Below are 16,538 nucleotides of genomic sequence, written 5' to 3'. Positions count from 1 at the left end.
AGGACTAGATCGGCGGCATTTAATTTTAATTAGATTAATCTACACAGCAGATTCATCACTAAAGCAGCATTAAGTATGAGAGCCCTGGTTTTTGAACTCCTAGGATGTGGTTTAAATAGATATAAAAATTCTTAGAACATCATTGTTGGACATTCAAGCACAGACTCACACACTCAACTTATATGACACAGTATACCGAGTTAACACTTTGTCTAAGAAATTCTATCACTAACCCAAAGACATAAAAATATCTATCCTGAGTTCAATATTTTATTTTATACGCAGATCACTTAGCAAAGTAATAACAGGAACTATCTTGGTTTCTATGATGACAAAGCTATGAATATTCTCCATAATGGACTTTTCAACCATTTCATAAGATTGACGCTTCAACTGTTCCTTGCTGACCAGAGACCTAAAAGAGCAATTCATTGGCCATGAGAACTTTCTGCAGGGCTCAAAATAGTCTCTATCTGCTCTGTCCAATATGATAACCACCATCCACATGTGGCTATAGAGCACTTAAAATGTAGCTGATAAAAATAAATGAAACGTAACTAGCATGACTGCATAACTGAATTTTAAACTTAGACTAATTCAGACTGAAATAACCACGAGGGGCCCACAGGTACCATACTGGACAGAACTGCAGCAAGCAGGTATTTCCCGTCTACACTGCATGTGGTTAACCCAAGGCTACACAAGTTGCTGAGATGTAAGACATTCATTGAGTTTCTAAGTTTCTACTCTGGTCAATTAGTACTTCATTAGCCAAGACAGGAATCCTATCAAGAACCTTTTTCTTTCCGGATGACCAACCAGTTATTCTGATGCTCCTCATAGGCTCAGACTGGCTGGAAATGCTCACATGTAGAGATGCAAAAGCAGTCTATTTAATGCAACTCTGTCAACACTTTCTATGGAAACAAAATCACTTACTTCTAGTGTCTGCATCAGATTTGGTTTTATCGCGTCTTTCATCAGAACAGTCAAAGCGCCTGTCACCCCCTAAAGAAAAGAGAAGAAAAAAAATACACTTATTTAGATTATCGACAAAAGATCATTCACGTGAGGGTGAATTCTCAGCCGCTTCTCACCAGCCTGCCTCGTGCATGGGTAACCCCACCGGCGGCCGTCAACTCTGAGCTATGGGTAAGACAGTGCTCTCACTTCACCTGAATGGATGCCAACCCTTCCAGGATGTGACGGGGAAGCAGTAGTCGTTGCGTTTTTTCTCAAGACCTTCCTTGATTGAAATAAGGGGCTTACCATACCTTTCAATTCACCTAAGTTTTTTTCTGGCAATTATGCACGTTATTTTTCATCACCAGAAATCACACTACTGCCCTGAGAAATAAGATGAAGAATGAAAACAAGGCTGGTTACAGAAAGAGACTGGAGAGAGAAGGGGGTATGTCTAAAGGCACCCATGCTGGTTTCTATCCTCTCTCGCATCTCATCCCAGATGCGGAAGGTACTCAGGACACTGGAAAGGCACCTTGTTTTCTATCTCTCACTCCACATCTGCCTAGAATGAAGCTGAAGCTACTTGTGGCTGTGGTTGCTTCCTTTCAATCCTATGAAGCTTGAATTAGGCTCTCTTGCAGCTCCCTATTGCATTCCTGGAAAAGAACAGGACAAGGAAGAGATAAAACAGGGATGAAGTCCGAGAACTACTGGGGAAAGTGTGCTAAAGCAGCCCACAGAGGGAATTAAAAAAAAAATATTGTTCTATTTATTTATTTGGCTGGGCTAGGTCTTACTTGTAGCATGTTGGATCTAGTTCCTTGACCAGGGACCAAACCCAGACCCCCTGCATTAAGAGCATGATGCCTTGGCCACTGGACCACCAGGGAAGTCCTGGGAAAGCATTAAACAAAAAAATTCCTTTCCACCTTTTCTAAAGACCCTGGGGAATGATCTTTCAACAAACTAGTCAAATTATTGGAAGGCCATATTATGAGCAAATGCATCTGAATGTAGCCTTGAAAAAATGAAGGTGGCCTGCAACAAATCCTAACGGATCAGGTGGTAGAATCTAAGGATTTGTTTATTACTTTCTCTCTACCTCTTTCACCAACAATATTAAATGTTTCTCTTATATAATCAATTTCTATTTTTGTGCTTTTATAACATGGAATCATTAAAATGTCTTTAAAAATCAAATTTACTTTCTACTTTATTGGACAAAATAAATGTCACAAGAAGGGTAACCTACCTATTACAGGTATATGAAGAAATTAGGTACATTTCGCAAGCAAGAAACACCAAAGAGTCAACTCTTGAGTTTTTTTGTCCCAGATCCAAGAGTTTCATCACAAACCAAAAAAAAGTTAAGTTTAGGGAAATATTTGTGGATTAAGCCCTTTCAAATTACTCCTGACATATTACTGATACCTAACATTAAGATAATACAGAGGAAATACTTATACAGAAACTATAATGTACTATTCTAGAAAGAAATGTTGAGATTTGATAATTTTAAAAAAGCAATATCTTTATAGCAACTTGCACTTGGATTTTCTCTTTTAGCTTTCTACTAAGCATTCCATGAGTGGCCGATATAAATATATCTATTTAACCTACTTTACAAGACTTATGAGTCAGTCAGATTCAGCTCTTCAAGAAGAAGCCAAAAGGTAATCAAGACATTTTGGCAAAGGTTTAGAATTACATCCCAAGCCCTTGGAATTAATAAGATAGCTTCTCATCAGTGTTTATTTAAGATTTCATTATTGTGCATGACTAAATACATGGGAAAGTAAGCTTAAATTTAGAGCTATGGCTGTCTATGTTGTACCAAGTGTTGTGTGCTTATAAACACATACAAGCAGATGAAATAGCTACATCACTGATGGTGGGGGTGGGGTGGGGGGTGAACAGCAAAGGTGGCTATTAAAGGGAAGAGGAGAAAAAGATTAGTGTGCAAATTACAACCAGCACTAAGCAAGGTGGTGGTGTGCCAGGCTACTATGAATGTTTTGTAAGAAAGCATCACTCCATGCAAAAGAAAGCTACATGAGTAAGAATCGTTCGGGGGAGATCTGTTTTTAAATAAGCTGAAACCCAAGTCGAAGGTACAAAATCAAACACACCAGCATGCCCAGGGAGCAGGCTGGAGTCAAAAATGTGCCTCTTTAACTTAATCTTCCCTTTCATGAAGGTGGCGTTGCTTCTTATTCCTTGGAATGGTGATTTGCCCTCAATTTAAAGCAGGCAAAGATTACCTTAAAAAAAAAAAAAAAAGCTACAGGCTTCCACTCCAGGTACAGCAGAAATCAGGATTGGAAAGAATTGTGAAAAGCACATGAAATAGATTTCAGGTACTCTGATTGCAGCCAGGAATAATAAGCACATTACAAATGCCCGTGAGTACCACATTAGGTTGTAGGACAATCGGGACCTTTAGTAGGAAACGGTGTGAACAGAAATTATACCCAGTGACATGAAGAAGACTCTCATTCTCCTGATTACATGTGGCTCCTGGTGGCTCTGAAAGTCATGAATTTGCCTGCAATTCGGGAGACCCAGGTTCGGTCCCTGGGTCGGGAAGGTCAGGGACCTCGAGCTGGGATGGACATACCAAGTCGTCTGCTGTCACAGGCTGCCCATTTTTGTCACTGGCCACCACCATTCTTCCCAGCCGCTCCTTCATGTCCGCCAGGCTGTCGGTCAGAGCCAGCACTGCCATGATTTCACTGGCCACTGCGATGTCAAACTGCGCCTGAAACAACAAACGTCGAGGTCCTGGTCAGTGGACCGTTTCCATGGAGTGCTATATTGCAGCACTCAGGTCTTGCAGGCCTGGGGTTCAGTCCTTGAAAGTCCATTCTCAGATGCACAAATTTCCAGCAATTGTACAGTCCTAGGCTTAGTGCTCTTTCTTTATTTGCTCTGCTGAGCAGAACAGGGCTTGCCAAGCCCCTCCATAACACCAGCTCGCGGCACAATGAGATGTGCTTTTGAGGCACGTCTCAGGCTTGTACTTGTTAATGTGATGGTCTGATGGATGCAGATCTCCACCGCTGAACTGTAGGGCCACAAAGACAGGGACCATTTGGGGAGGGTTTGTTCCTGAGTCCCCAGCTTGGGGCACTGAGTGTGAAATGAAGCAGGATTCAATGTGTTGGCAAAATAAAGAGAGTTGGCCCACTACCCTCTCTGTCACTTCTGTGTTTCGAGGGGGCTGCAAGTGTTTGCCCCATTAAGACATGAGCAGCAAACTGTGAAAGAAGATGGTCTGAAGCCAGTTTTGTAGCTTGGCACAGCAGCGAGGAGGCCCCCAACTTATGTTCTCCACGCCCACTCCCCAGTCACGAGGTGATGTGGAATCCATTCTGAGCTGTCCACCTCAAATGGTGAACCGTTCAGCCACAAACGTGGAGAGTGGTTACTTTCTGAGAAATGCCCCTGGGCCTTCCTATTCCCTCCCCTGGCTCTGATTCCACCCTGGACACAATCCAACAAGAACACAAGGAATGATCGCCCTCTTCCTCCTCCTAATTCAGCCACTGGACAAAACCACTTCATTACCCTCCGTCCCCAGGGGCGTGGGAGCCAGACAAGTTCAGTCTTACATAGAAAATAGCTGCACCCTGGCAGGATCACCGAGGAGATATTTTATTGTCCATTTCAGTCACCAACAGAAGAGGAAATGAAGGAAAGAAGGAGCTTTCTGGCTACTTCCTGGTTGAGACTTCAGTAGTCATTGATTTAGCAAAAACATATTACCTGAGAGTCAAATGGATCTATATTCAATTATTACATTCTCAATATAAGCCATTCCAAACATAAGTGGTTTTTCATTGTATGAAATTTAGGATTTTCTATACCTCCATTCTATTAAAAACAGTGCATATGAAAAAAGACTGAAAATAATGAGACTTTCTGTACAAAAACCAAGGTTCAAAATATCCTTAAAATATGAACTGTGTAAGTAATAAGTGGAATATATAACACTCCTATAGGTTCTTCAATTGTAATTGTTACAATTTCAGAATTTTGTATCTCAAGCACAATCAAAAACGAAGCAAGAATCAATATAAGAATAATTACTCATTTTATGCCCAAATAGTGTAGCTATTAGAGGGCTACTTGTTTCTGTTTTGCAAATAAAATATTTCCAAATCACATTAAGGTATAAATGAGATATCCTTATTGTGTATCACATGTTTACACAAAAGACAAAAAGCCATGTTGGCAAGGATGTGAACTGACATAGCTTTCCTGGAATGTGATGGGGAAATGCACACCAACATTTAAATCTGTATCCTCTGATTCTGCAGTTATGGATCTGGAAATTTGTCATAAGGATATCGTCAGGCAGGGTTACACAAAAATGTGTGTATGTTGTTGTTCAGTCACTAAGTCACGTCTGACTCTTTATGACCCCATGGATTGCAGCCCAGCAGGCTTCCCGTCCCTCACTGTCTCCTGGAGTTTGCTCAGATTCAAGTCCATTGACTCAGTGATGCTATCTAAACATCTCATCCTGTCGCCCCCCTTCTCCTCTAGCCAAAATCAAGGTCTTTTCCAATGAGTCAACTCTTCACATCAGGTGGCCAAAGTATTGGAGCATCAGCTTCAGAATCATTCCTTCCAGGGAATATACCCTTAGTACTTACTAACAATAGATCTGATCTTAATGGAAGAAGTGCAGTAAATACAATACACAAAGTAACCAAAAAAACAAGGGGCTGTCAAACAACATCCTCAAGATCCTGGCCTTAATGATATTATGTTGTACAAGAGATGACACAACAGTACTAGATATAATGGTCATCTTAATTAAATTCACCCATTCCTGTCCATTTTAGTTAACTGATTCCTAAGATGTCAATGTTCACTCTTGCCATCTCCTCCCTGACCACTTTCAATTTACCTTGATTCATGGACCTAACATTCCAGGTTCCTATACAGTATTGTTCTTTACAACACCAGGCTTTACTTTCACCACCAGACATATCCACAACTGAGTGTTGTTTCCACTTTGGCCCAGCCACTTCATTCTTTCGGGAGCTATTCGTAATTGCCCTCTGCTCTTCTCTAGTAGCATACTGGACCCCTTTCGACCTGTGGGGCTCATCTTCCAGTGTCATATCTCTTTGCTTTTTTCATACTGTTTATGGGGTTCTCCTGGCAAGAATATTGGAGTGGTTTGCCATTCCCCTCTCCAAGGGACCATGTTTTATTAGAACTCTTCACTATGACCTATCTATCTTGGGTGGCCCTGCATGGCATGGCTCATAGTTTCATTGTTACGCAAGTCCCTTCACCACGATCCATGAAGGGGTCATGTATTTTATGTTGGGATAAAATAAATAAGCTGTAACATATGTGTACATGTATGTTACAGCTTATTTATTTTAGCCCAACACCCCAAGTTACACTAACAGTGAACTGGTTGAATCCAGTTATGGTACATCTACAAAATGTGATGTTATATAGCCATTAAAAAATGATGACCTAGATCTACCTTTATTGACATAAAAATATGTTTCAAGGTTAAAATAGCTTAAGGTTAAAAAAAATCAGTTAAAGTTCTTAAATATAATCCTTTATAATTTAAAAATATGTGTACATAAAGCAATATAGAATACAACCTTGGACAAGTTACCTAATACAATATGCCAACTTTTCTCATCTGCAAACTACACTTACAAACTAAATGTGCTCATCATGCATGTAACGGGCTTACCAATCCAAGGCACCAAGTGAGCATCAGATCACAGCCATTGTTTATCCTGCATCTCTCCAGTGCCAAGATACAGTACAAAAATAAGCACAGAAAATGTGCAACATAATGGAAAAGCCACAAATCTAAAGCTATCTTAAGGTATAAAGTTTACTACAAAAAATAATAATTTAGAGGCCTGCTGTGCCTGGATGAAAAATCATGGAATGGATTTATATTCCCTAAGCACCGTTGCTTCACACCAGAGTCCTATTAAAATGAGGATGAGCATTGTAATTTATCTTCCCCATTTTCTGGGTTTGGATAATAGGACATTATTCTTAACGACTTCTCAGGCTATTAAGCCAAATAACTGGGTGTTTGTTCTTTGGTTTATGAAACATGAATAATACGTCTGAGACTTCCATTTTTCAGTTGTTATGCACTAACTCGGTAGGCTGACAGTAAAACATGTTAGAAAGTATATTCAAGGGACACCCTGAATGGCTTCTAGCAGAAATACAACTAAAATCACACAGGAAAAGGGTGGTGAGATAATATTCAAGAGCTTCCGCCTCCTGATCCTTTCCCAGTCTTGCTGAGGGACTGGAAACATGTGGGGGGACCCACTGGCCCCTGCAGGTGCAGGAATGAGAAGAGAAATGCAGAGAACCAGCTCTGGAGCAGGGAAAATGCAAGAGCAGAGCCGTCCACAGAGAAAGCGCTACCTTACCTGCCGGGAACAGCCCTTCTCTGTGCTCGCCTGCCCAACGGTTATTTTCCGTAGAAATCGGTCATTGGTATCCACAACTGAAAGAGAAGAGAACAGAGGATAAACAAGTAGGAACTGGCTGCCCAGTGTGTATCTGGAGCGGTTCTGGATGCTGGGGAGGTAGTAGAGAGCAAGAAACATGGTATGACTTCTTGAGCAGAGGATCCTGTGGGAGGACACAGAAAGGGCTCAAAGAAACTAGCGGTCTCCCAGCTTAAGCAAATCAAGGAGGGGAAAAGAGAGCCTGTTGTTGGGGCAGGGGTCAGGGTGGCGTGCCATTTTTACCAGGCAGTAAGGGAAGGCATTTCTGAAGCAGTGTCCTTTTTTTTTTTTTTTTTTTTTTCCAAAATGAAGCACGAGGCCAAAGAAGAAGACAATTAAGTCCCTCTAATGGTGAACACTACATGACCATACGACCCACCACTTCCAACAGAACTGGAAGCAAGTATTGCACACCCATGATCATAGCAGCCAAGAAGTGTCCACTGACAGATGAGTGAATAAACCAATTTTATCCACTAAACCATTTGATCCAGTTTTATCCACTCATACCATGCGGTACAGATGGACAATGGAATGCCACACAGCCATAAAATAAGTGAATATCTGATACCTCATGCTACAACATGGATGAACAGGGAAAATACATGCAAAATGAAATAAACTGGATACAGTATGATTCCACTTGTACGGGTCTCTTAAAACAGGCAAATTGTTTATAGAGACAGAACAGAATGGTGATCAACAGGGGCTGAAGGGAGGTGGGGAGTTACTATTTCGGAAATGAGTTTTTGTCGAGGATGATAAAAAGATTTTGGGTATAGTTAGTGTTGTTGGTATAACTATATATTGTATGCTTAATGCCATGAATACCACACTTATGAGTAATTAAAATGATAATTTTATATTTTACCACCAAAAAAAAAAACACCTCTAAAATAAATAAAGTAGAATTTAGGGGGAGAAGTCAATGATGGTGAGAGTAGGTATCAATTCTCTTTACACTTTTCACTGGCTTGTCTGAATGGCACTGGTTCACACTTTGTTTTGCGAAAACCAAATGTACAATGCCAGGAATCAAAGACAGAAGGACACAGACTTTACTAATAATTCATATGGCATCAAATAGCAGGCGGCCCACACTGACAACTTAGATCCAACTTACTGAATGTTTAATACGGCGCTGACAAAAATGGTGATGGGAATCGCATATCTGGGGACTAATATCATCTGTGGGATAAACAACGTGAACGTTTCCTTTCATACACAAAGCACGAGCCAACCTGCTCACCTCGTCTGCCTCCATTGTTCCCTGACTTGTTACGTGTCGGCTCTTTCTCTATGTACAATCCTCCTCTCTCTCACACATTGATGCATACACACTCATTACCACAGACCCATAAGGACATCCAAGCAACACTCATCAAGTACAAGGAAATCTCTCTATGACTTTAAGGCACAGAGCCCTATACTCAGAAAGGAATGCCTCTCCATATCACCACTAGCTAGCACGTATTCCCAAGACCAATGGTGCAGAATCATATAAAGTAAAAGGATTTCCTACTCTCATGCGAAGCATACACAACGTGATCTTTTTTATTGGAAATTCAGCTGGATTTATTTAGCAAAGAGAACACAAATAACCCAAGAAAAGAAAAGAAACAGGAAAAAAAAAAAAAAAACAAGTTAACATGATCAGCTATAATCAGTGGGAATCAGAACCCTGTGTGTTTGGCATGGCCCTAGTAGAGCAGGACGTCTCACGGTCCATCAAGCTTTTGATGTCCGTGGAAAGACACAAGTGAAATGACAGTGATACATAAGCCAAGAAATGTGAAGATTAAGTTCTGATACACAAGAACGATGCATACTAGATAGTAACGCTTTGTTGTTCAGTCGCTAAGTCAAGTGTGTCCGACTCTTTTTGCAACGCCATGGACTGTAGCCCACTAGGCTCCTCTGTCCATGGGATTTCCTAGACAAGAATACTACAGTGGGTTGCCATCTCTTTCTTCAAGAGATCTTCCCAAACCAGGGACTGAACCCATATCCCCTGCTTGGCAGGTGCATTCTTTACTACTGAGCCATCTGGAAAGCAGAAAGTAACACTAGTAATACAGAATTCCTTGACTCTAAGTGATAGAGCTAAAGATAGAGTGAGAAACATATTTATTCATTTCAGAGATTTTTACTTAGGGTCAATTTTGTGACAGATCCTGTGCCATCTGTACAGGGATACAAAAACGAACAAGACATCATTCTCTGATGGAAGGCACTCGCGGCCAAAGGGAGAGATGGAGAGTGCAGGTAGGTGTGGACAAGGTGAAGAGCTCCTGCAGAGAGAAGAGATCTGTCTTTTCACTCTTTGCCCTAGATGGTCCCTGTAGGACTACACTGCTGTGTCCTGAGGCTCATTAACAACCAGCTATGGTTCAGGCACTGGGTGGTACAAGGTAGGACATCAGGGGTGGGCCCATTATTTTGGATTCAGCAGAATAATGGTACTGATTCCCTGCAAAGCTGCAGGGCAGTGCTGGCAACCAGTAACTGGATATCAGTTTCCTGGAGACCGAGGCTTTGGGTCCTTTGCCTAACAGCCCTTGAGCCCCTGGAGGACTGAATGCTCAGAAAGGCAGGGATTCACATCCCAGGGAACAATAAAATGACCCAATGTCCACTGTCTCTCCTGCTTACATCATGTGTTTCTGTAATAATTTATCAGCTCCCAGTTCCTCCCTGTCACCAGGCATTAGGGGGCCTTCAAGCTTCTGATAGGAAGCATAGGATAAAACCACCAGGAGTCACATTCCTTACACAGGATGAAAGGAAAGAAGTGACCACTAAATGGGCAACATCCATATGGTGTGAGAGGAGGTTCTTAGTCCCACGTGGTCCCTGAATGTCTCCTTTCTAGTTATCAAATTATAAAAGCATCTAATCTCATCATAAAGGTTATACTCTTTTAAGCTCTAAGTCCAACTATTAAATGACCTCAATCTAATGGAAGAGTCCTTTTTCTTATATTAATTCATGGGAGGAAGCGCCAAACTAGCTGTCAAATGTCATTCTGAACTCCTCGGACCCAGGTGGCAATGATGGTTTTGTGACTTTAGTGCCCTAAACAATAATGCAATTCTAACATTTATCAGGACTAATTTTTTAATGTCATTTCCATGGAAAATGGTTCACAACCACAGTACACGTCAGTGTTTTCATGCTTCTCAGAGAGAGAACAAGAACGCAGCCCTGTTTCTGATGGCTTCCTCTGCTGTAGCCACAACGCAGGTGTGGAAGACTGTCCCTTCTTTTTAGCATGCCCTCGTGCCCGGTTTCAAATACACTGATTTCCACCTGCATAATTTTTCATTTATAAGTACACCTCCAAATATGTTTTAGGAATAAAATGAATTCACAAATACCTTGAAAAAGTTGACTATGCCTTTTGAATACAATGGTGTTGGAATAAATAATCCTTCCAGTAGATTCCCAATAAAATGCTAAACATATTCATGCCAGGAATTAAAAATGATGATGGTGGGACTTCCTTGGCAGTCCAGTGGTTAAGGCTGTGCAGTTCCACTGCAGGGAGTGTGGGTTCAAACCCTGGTTGGGGAACTAAGATCCCGTATGCCCCACGGAACAGCCAAAAAGATAAATAAATGAACTAAAAATGATGTTGGTCTGTTCAGTAATAGATACATGTTTAAGGAGGTTGTAGTTCATTCACAGAAGACTTCTGGAACCATTTAAAATGACCAAACAGTCACTAACAAAATAGAACATGATATAAATGATATCTTATTATGATATAAATGAAACTAGTAGGATACAAATTCTATAGCTCTGCTGCAGCTGCTGCTGCTAAGTTGCCTCAGTCGTGTCCGACTCTGTGCGACCCCAGAGACGGCAGCCCACCAGGCTCCCTCGTCCCTGGGATTCTCCAGGCAAGAACACTGGAGTGGGTTGCCATTTCCTTCTCCAATGCATGAAAGTGAAAAGTCAAAGTGAAGTCACTCAGTCGTGTCCGACTCTTTGCGACCCCATGGACTGCAGCCTACCAGGCTCCTCCGTCCATGGGTGTGTCCAACTCTTTGCCAGCCTACGCACTCTGTAGGCGCCTCTGTCCATTCTCCAGGCAAGAATACTGGAGTGGATTGCCATTTCCTTCTCCAGGGATCAAACCTGGGTCTCCTGCATTGCAGGCAGATTATTTACACTGGAGTGGGTTGCCATTCTAATTATACACAAAACGTTGGTGCACAGAAAAACCATGAATAGTAGTTTTATTTGCACAGTAAGACGTTTCTGATTTTTTTAGACAGTACTAAAATCTGTATAATGTTACTACTTTGGTAATTTAAAAAAACATTTAGAAGTTTCTGAAGAGATTTTACTCTCTGTTAGGAGTTGGGAGACACAGACACACAGAAAAAGTACCTCATACAGCTATTACCATAACGACCATCTGGATGGTGCCTTAGGGTTTGGAAAGTACTCTCATGTCCCACTAGAGCCGCCCAAGGGAAAGGGTGCTATTAGGACTCATTTACAGATGAGGAAAGCGAGTAATTCAGTTGTCCAGAGTTACACGGCTCATAAACGACAGAGTCAGGACGGGTTCTCTGGTCTTTGTTTTTCCATCTCGCTAAATTTGCAGTGAACAGGTTGAATGGATTCCCGGGAGTTGAGCTTCATGCAGGTGGGGTGGTCCTGAGCTGTGTCTGGGAAGGCAAGATGGGAGATGCGGTGGGATGGGCCAGTGGAGGGCGGGGCAGAGGGAAGAGGCAAACAGGAAGCAAAGATGTGTATGGAGGTGGCCACATGGCAGAGTCTCCTGAAGGCCAGGCCATGGGGTGGACCACCAACCACCCAGGATGGAGGCTCTCAGAAAGGTGGTGATGGGACATCTCACCCTCTACTATGAAATCACTGAGTTGTGGGGCAGAGGTGGGGGCACGGCCGGGGGTAGGAAATGGAAGTAAGAAAATCTATTAAAAGGTAACTGCAATAAATCAGGCATCTACTCATAATTAAAAAGAAAATGTGACATACAGCAAATTCCCGCTGGCTATCTATTTTACATATGGTAATATAAGTTTCCACGTTACTCTCTCCATACATCTCACCCTCTCCTGCTATGTGTCTTTGGAAACTCAAACAGGGGCTCTGTATCACCCTAGAGGGGCGGGATGGGGGAGATTGGAGGGAGGTTCAAAAAGGACAGGAGACATGTATATCTATGTCTGATGTATGTTAAAGTCTGACAGAAAATAACAAAATTCTATAAAGCAATTATCCTTCAATTAAAGTGAAAGTGAAAAAGTGAAAGTGAAGTTGCTCAGTCGTGTCCGACTCTGTGACCCCATGGACTGTAGCCCACCAGGCTCCTCTGTCCATGGGATTCTCCAGGCAAGAATACTGGAGTGGGTTGCCATTTCCTTCTCCAGGGCATCTTCCCTACCCAAGGATCGAACCCAGGTCTCCTGTGTTGCAGGCAGATGCTTTTACCCTCTGAGCCACCAGGGTGGCTCAATTAAAATATAAAGTAAAAAAAAAAAAAAAAGTGTGTAGAAATGGAGAAAGTTGGTGAGAGGGGAGCTCTGAGAAGAACAACAAAGGAAGGATCAGGAATACACACTATCTGACTCTTCTATAGGTTTTATCAAGTGCTGCGTACCACATGCCTGGAAGCATATATTACCAACTCCATTTCCATTTGCCAGAACAGGCATGTGCTTTGCTCAGGGTCACGCAGTTAAGTTAGTGGCGGGGGAGACATCCCCTTAAGGCTCCTGACTCCACATTTGGTGCCTTCCTGCCCACCCCACCCACATCCCACCCTTGCAGACAGCAGGGTGGGGTGGGGGTGGCAGTGGAGAGGGGATGTCACAGCAAAGAGGGAAACAGGGAGGCTAGGGCTGGAAGTCCTTTCATGCCGCATTTCAAGTGTTAGAGAGGATTCTCATCAGTGGCTGGAAGCATTATACTCAGAGAAAAAAATTCCTCACTGAAAACAGAAATTTCTGAGAGGCTCAGACCTGGTTGGTAAGGGAAGAGAAAGGAAGAAATTAAAATTAGGGTCCCTGGTCGAGAGGCAGTGGGAGCCACAGACAGTCCTCCCACTAACAGAAGACAAGAGTCCAGAGAAGAGACAGGAAGAAAGTACTTTTCCTGGGAAACCTGGTAGAGGCGGGGTGATTGGGATGAGCTAAGGGCACAGATATTTCTCCCAACTAGGAGGCGAGGATGAGAAAGGCTGGTAAAACAACAGTGACTGAGTTAATGGAGTGATTGCGCAATGCAAGCTGGGAAGACAGTGGAAGAAATACAATCATGCGTTTGTGAAATCAACTGAGGGGCACCCGCTGGAGGACGTGTCACCCTCCCCATCCGGCCACCAGCACCCACCTCTCTGCCACGTGATGGTGGAGGGGTCGATGTCAAGACGGGCAAATTTCCTCATTTCCTCTTCCGTCAGTGCGCTCGGATCAGTCTTATTTATTCCCAGTCTCTAGTGGTTAAGAAGAACAAAATTCGATGGGTTTTAGAAGGAAGAGAAAGCAAGATGTAATCAAATTGTCTCTACTTTTACTTCCTCCATAACTAGGACAACCTTTTTAAAAACTAAGCTGAACTTCAAGTAAATTGCAGGTTGAAAGTGAAAGTGAAGTTGCTCAGTCTTGTCCAAATCTTTGTGACCCCATGGACTGTAGCCTACCAGGCTCCTCTGTCCATGGGATTCTCCAGGCAAGAATACTGGAGTGGGTTGCCATTTCCTTCTCCAGGGGATCTTCCCAACCCAGGGATTGAACCTGGCAGACGCTTTAACCTCCGAGCTACCATGGAAGCCAGTAAATTGCAGGTTAGGCCAACTCATAAATAAATGTCGGAATCCAAACACGCCCTAAATGGAAGACACGGATATTTGTAATTGTTATTGTTGTTTAGTCGCTCAGTCGTGTCCTAGTCTTTGTGACCCCGTGGACTGCAGCACGCCAGGCTTCCCTGTCCTTCTCCATCTCCTGGAGATTGCTCAAACTCTTAAGAGGTGACAGTGCAGGTGACAACATACAAAGAACAAGTGTTGCCCGTTGTGACCTCAGGTTACGTGGTCACCTCATGCTGTGCTCAGAAGGGGCGTAAACTGTCCATCTAATTAATGCTTGGGTCCATTAATTCTTCTTTTCTGATACAAATCCCCCAAATTTAAGTTTTATGTCTATGTTTTCAAGTTATTTCTATTTCCATTAGAAAACTTTAAATGCATTTCTTTCTACAAAGGAAACACTTTAAGAAAGTGCTTTTTGATAGTGTATAAGAGTCCACCACATGCCAGCCACCCTGGTTAAGTTAAGAAGAAATACTTGGAGCTCAGTCCTGACTGCGGAATTTAATCTCTAACCAGAAGGAAAGAACCTGAGTAGACTGGTTCCAGGCTGAAGAACATTTTGACTTCCGCTTAAGGGACACAGTCTAAGACTGCCTGTCTTTCTATTATTTATTGTGATAAGCCTTTCTTAGGGCTGCCCTGGTGGCTCAGTGCTAAGAACGTGCCTGCCAATACAGAGATGCAGGTTTGATCCCTGGGTCAGGAAGATCCCCTGGAGAAGCAAATGAAAACTCACTCAAGTATTCTTGCCTGGGAAATCCCACTGGACAGAGCAGCCTGGTGGGCTACAGTCTATGGGTTTGCAAAGAGTCTGACACGATTTAGCGATTAGACAACCACAAAGTATAAGAAAAGAATGTAGGAAACAGAAACTCTATAAATGTTGGAGGTGCTGAGGATAGCATATTGTGTATTCTCAAGAAATTGAACTTGGTTTAGTAAGAAGCTAGGGGATAAATTTTTAAAACCAATTCCACCAATTAATGGTTGTAAATTAAAGTTATTTTTTCATTTCTGAAAAAAAGCAAGGGGAAAATTCATGTGATTCGTAGAATGTTAAGTAGCAAATAGAAGCAAGTAGAAAATGGCAAAATGGATAAGAATTAAGAGCACATCCACAAATACAATCTTAGTATCTTCCTGCAATAAAAACTGAAATAGATGAATTTTCAAAGGCTTCCCTAGAAAGTTAAAACATGTTATAGAAAAGACTCTTAGCCATCCTCATTTGTTGGTTGACAAGAGTTCTCAGCAAAGTGGTCCTCTCATTTTATAGATGAAGAAGCTGACATCTACAAGCGAGAAATAATTTGTTCACCAGCTTTTTGGTGCAGGATCCAGGCCTCAGGCATCTAGCTCCATGCAATCTCTGCTACACTGTTCTGGCTTTTTAAGAGAGATATATATACACAACCTATTATTTATATATATATATATATATATAATCTATTATATATATATACACATATATATATAAGGTATCTGAAAACCAAAACTCAAATCGAGTTCAAGATTTCTGGTTTCAATTTTTTTATTTGTTTCCAGGGTATTTTTTTGTGAACCATTCACTGGAAACTTACTTTCAGTCGAGCAAGTTGAATTTTTGAAAATTCTCGAACACCATTCACTGACGGAACCAGTCGATTATACAGGGCCTAAAAACACAAAACAAAAACAAAACTCACACAAGTTTAAGGGCCAACCATGAATGTGGACAATTTACAGAATATGACAAAGTTCATTACATTTATAACCAAAATGTTTGGATTAGAGACCCTATTAAAATTCTTGGCTAATGTAAACAATTTAGACTTAAGTTTTGTCATTTTACTAAATCTAAACTAGATCTGAAATAATGCACATTGTAAAGAGCTTGCATGAAAATATTTCTTGATCTACAGCCTTTTAACTATCAAATTAAAATTTATCTCTGTAGCTGCCTTCAACTTCAAGAACTCACTAGGGAGTGGGTTTAATTGAAGGATCAGGACTTTTGAGAAATATGCCCCAAATTCCCACTTTTATCCACATCCTATGTCTATGAGGAACTAGCATCTATAAGGAATTAGCATCTGGTACTGTGTCCCCTGTGTGAGCTACATCTCAGACTGTACACCCTAATCCAAAAAGGAGGTCTGACATGTTTAACAGGGCATTGAGGCTAGCTGCCTCTAACATGGGAATCTTAAAAAGAATCCAATTCC

At 41.8% G+C, this 16,538-nt stretch overlaps 1 protein-coding gene across 1 annotated transcript in view; it reads right to left on the bottom strand.

Annotated features, from left to right (window-relative positions):
- The window catches only part of MTHFD1L (methylenetetrahydrofolate dehydrogenase (NADP+ dependent) 1 like), a 174,875-nt gene that overhangs the window by 103,760 nt on the left and 54,577 nt on the right, over window positions 1-16,538 (bottom strand). The window contains exons 15-19 of the mRNA XM_004011411.5: window positions 15,915-15,989; window positions 13,854-13,956; window positions 7,407-7,483; window positions 3,584-3,724; window positions 940-1,008 (exon numbers count right to left, since the gene is read on the bottom strand). Coding sequence (XP_004011460.3) covers window positions 940-1,008; window positions 3,584-3,724; window positions 7,407-7,483; window positions 13,854-13,956; window positions 15,915-15,989 — 465 coding nt within the window. The remainder of the gene's footprint in view (window positions 1-939; window positions 1,009-3,583; window positions 3,725-7,406; window positions 7,484-13,853; window positions 13,957-15,914; window positions 15,990-16,538) is intronic.

Source organism: Ovis aries, chromosome 8 (genome assembly GCF_016772045.2).
Source record: "Ovis aries strain OAR_USU_Benz2616 breed Rambouillet chromosome 8, ARS-UI_Ramb_v3.0, whole genome shotgun sequence".
Classification (NCBI taxonomy): Eukaryota; Metazoa; Chordata; class Mammalia; order Artiodactyla; family Bovidae; genus Ovis; species Ovis aries.
The sequence above is the reverse complement of the archived record's forward strand: the minus strand, read 5'-3'. Positions and strand labels throughout refer to the sequence as shown.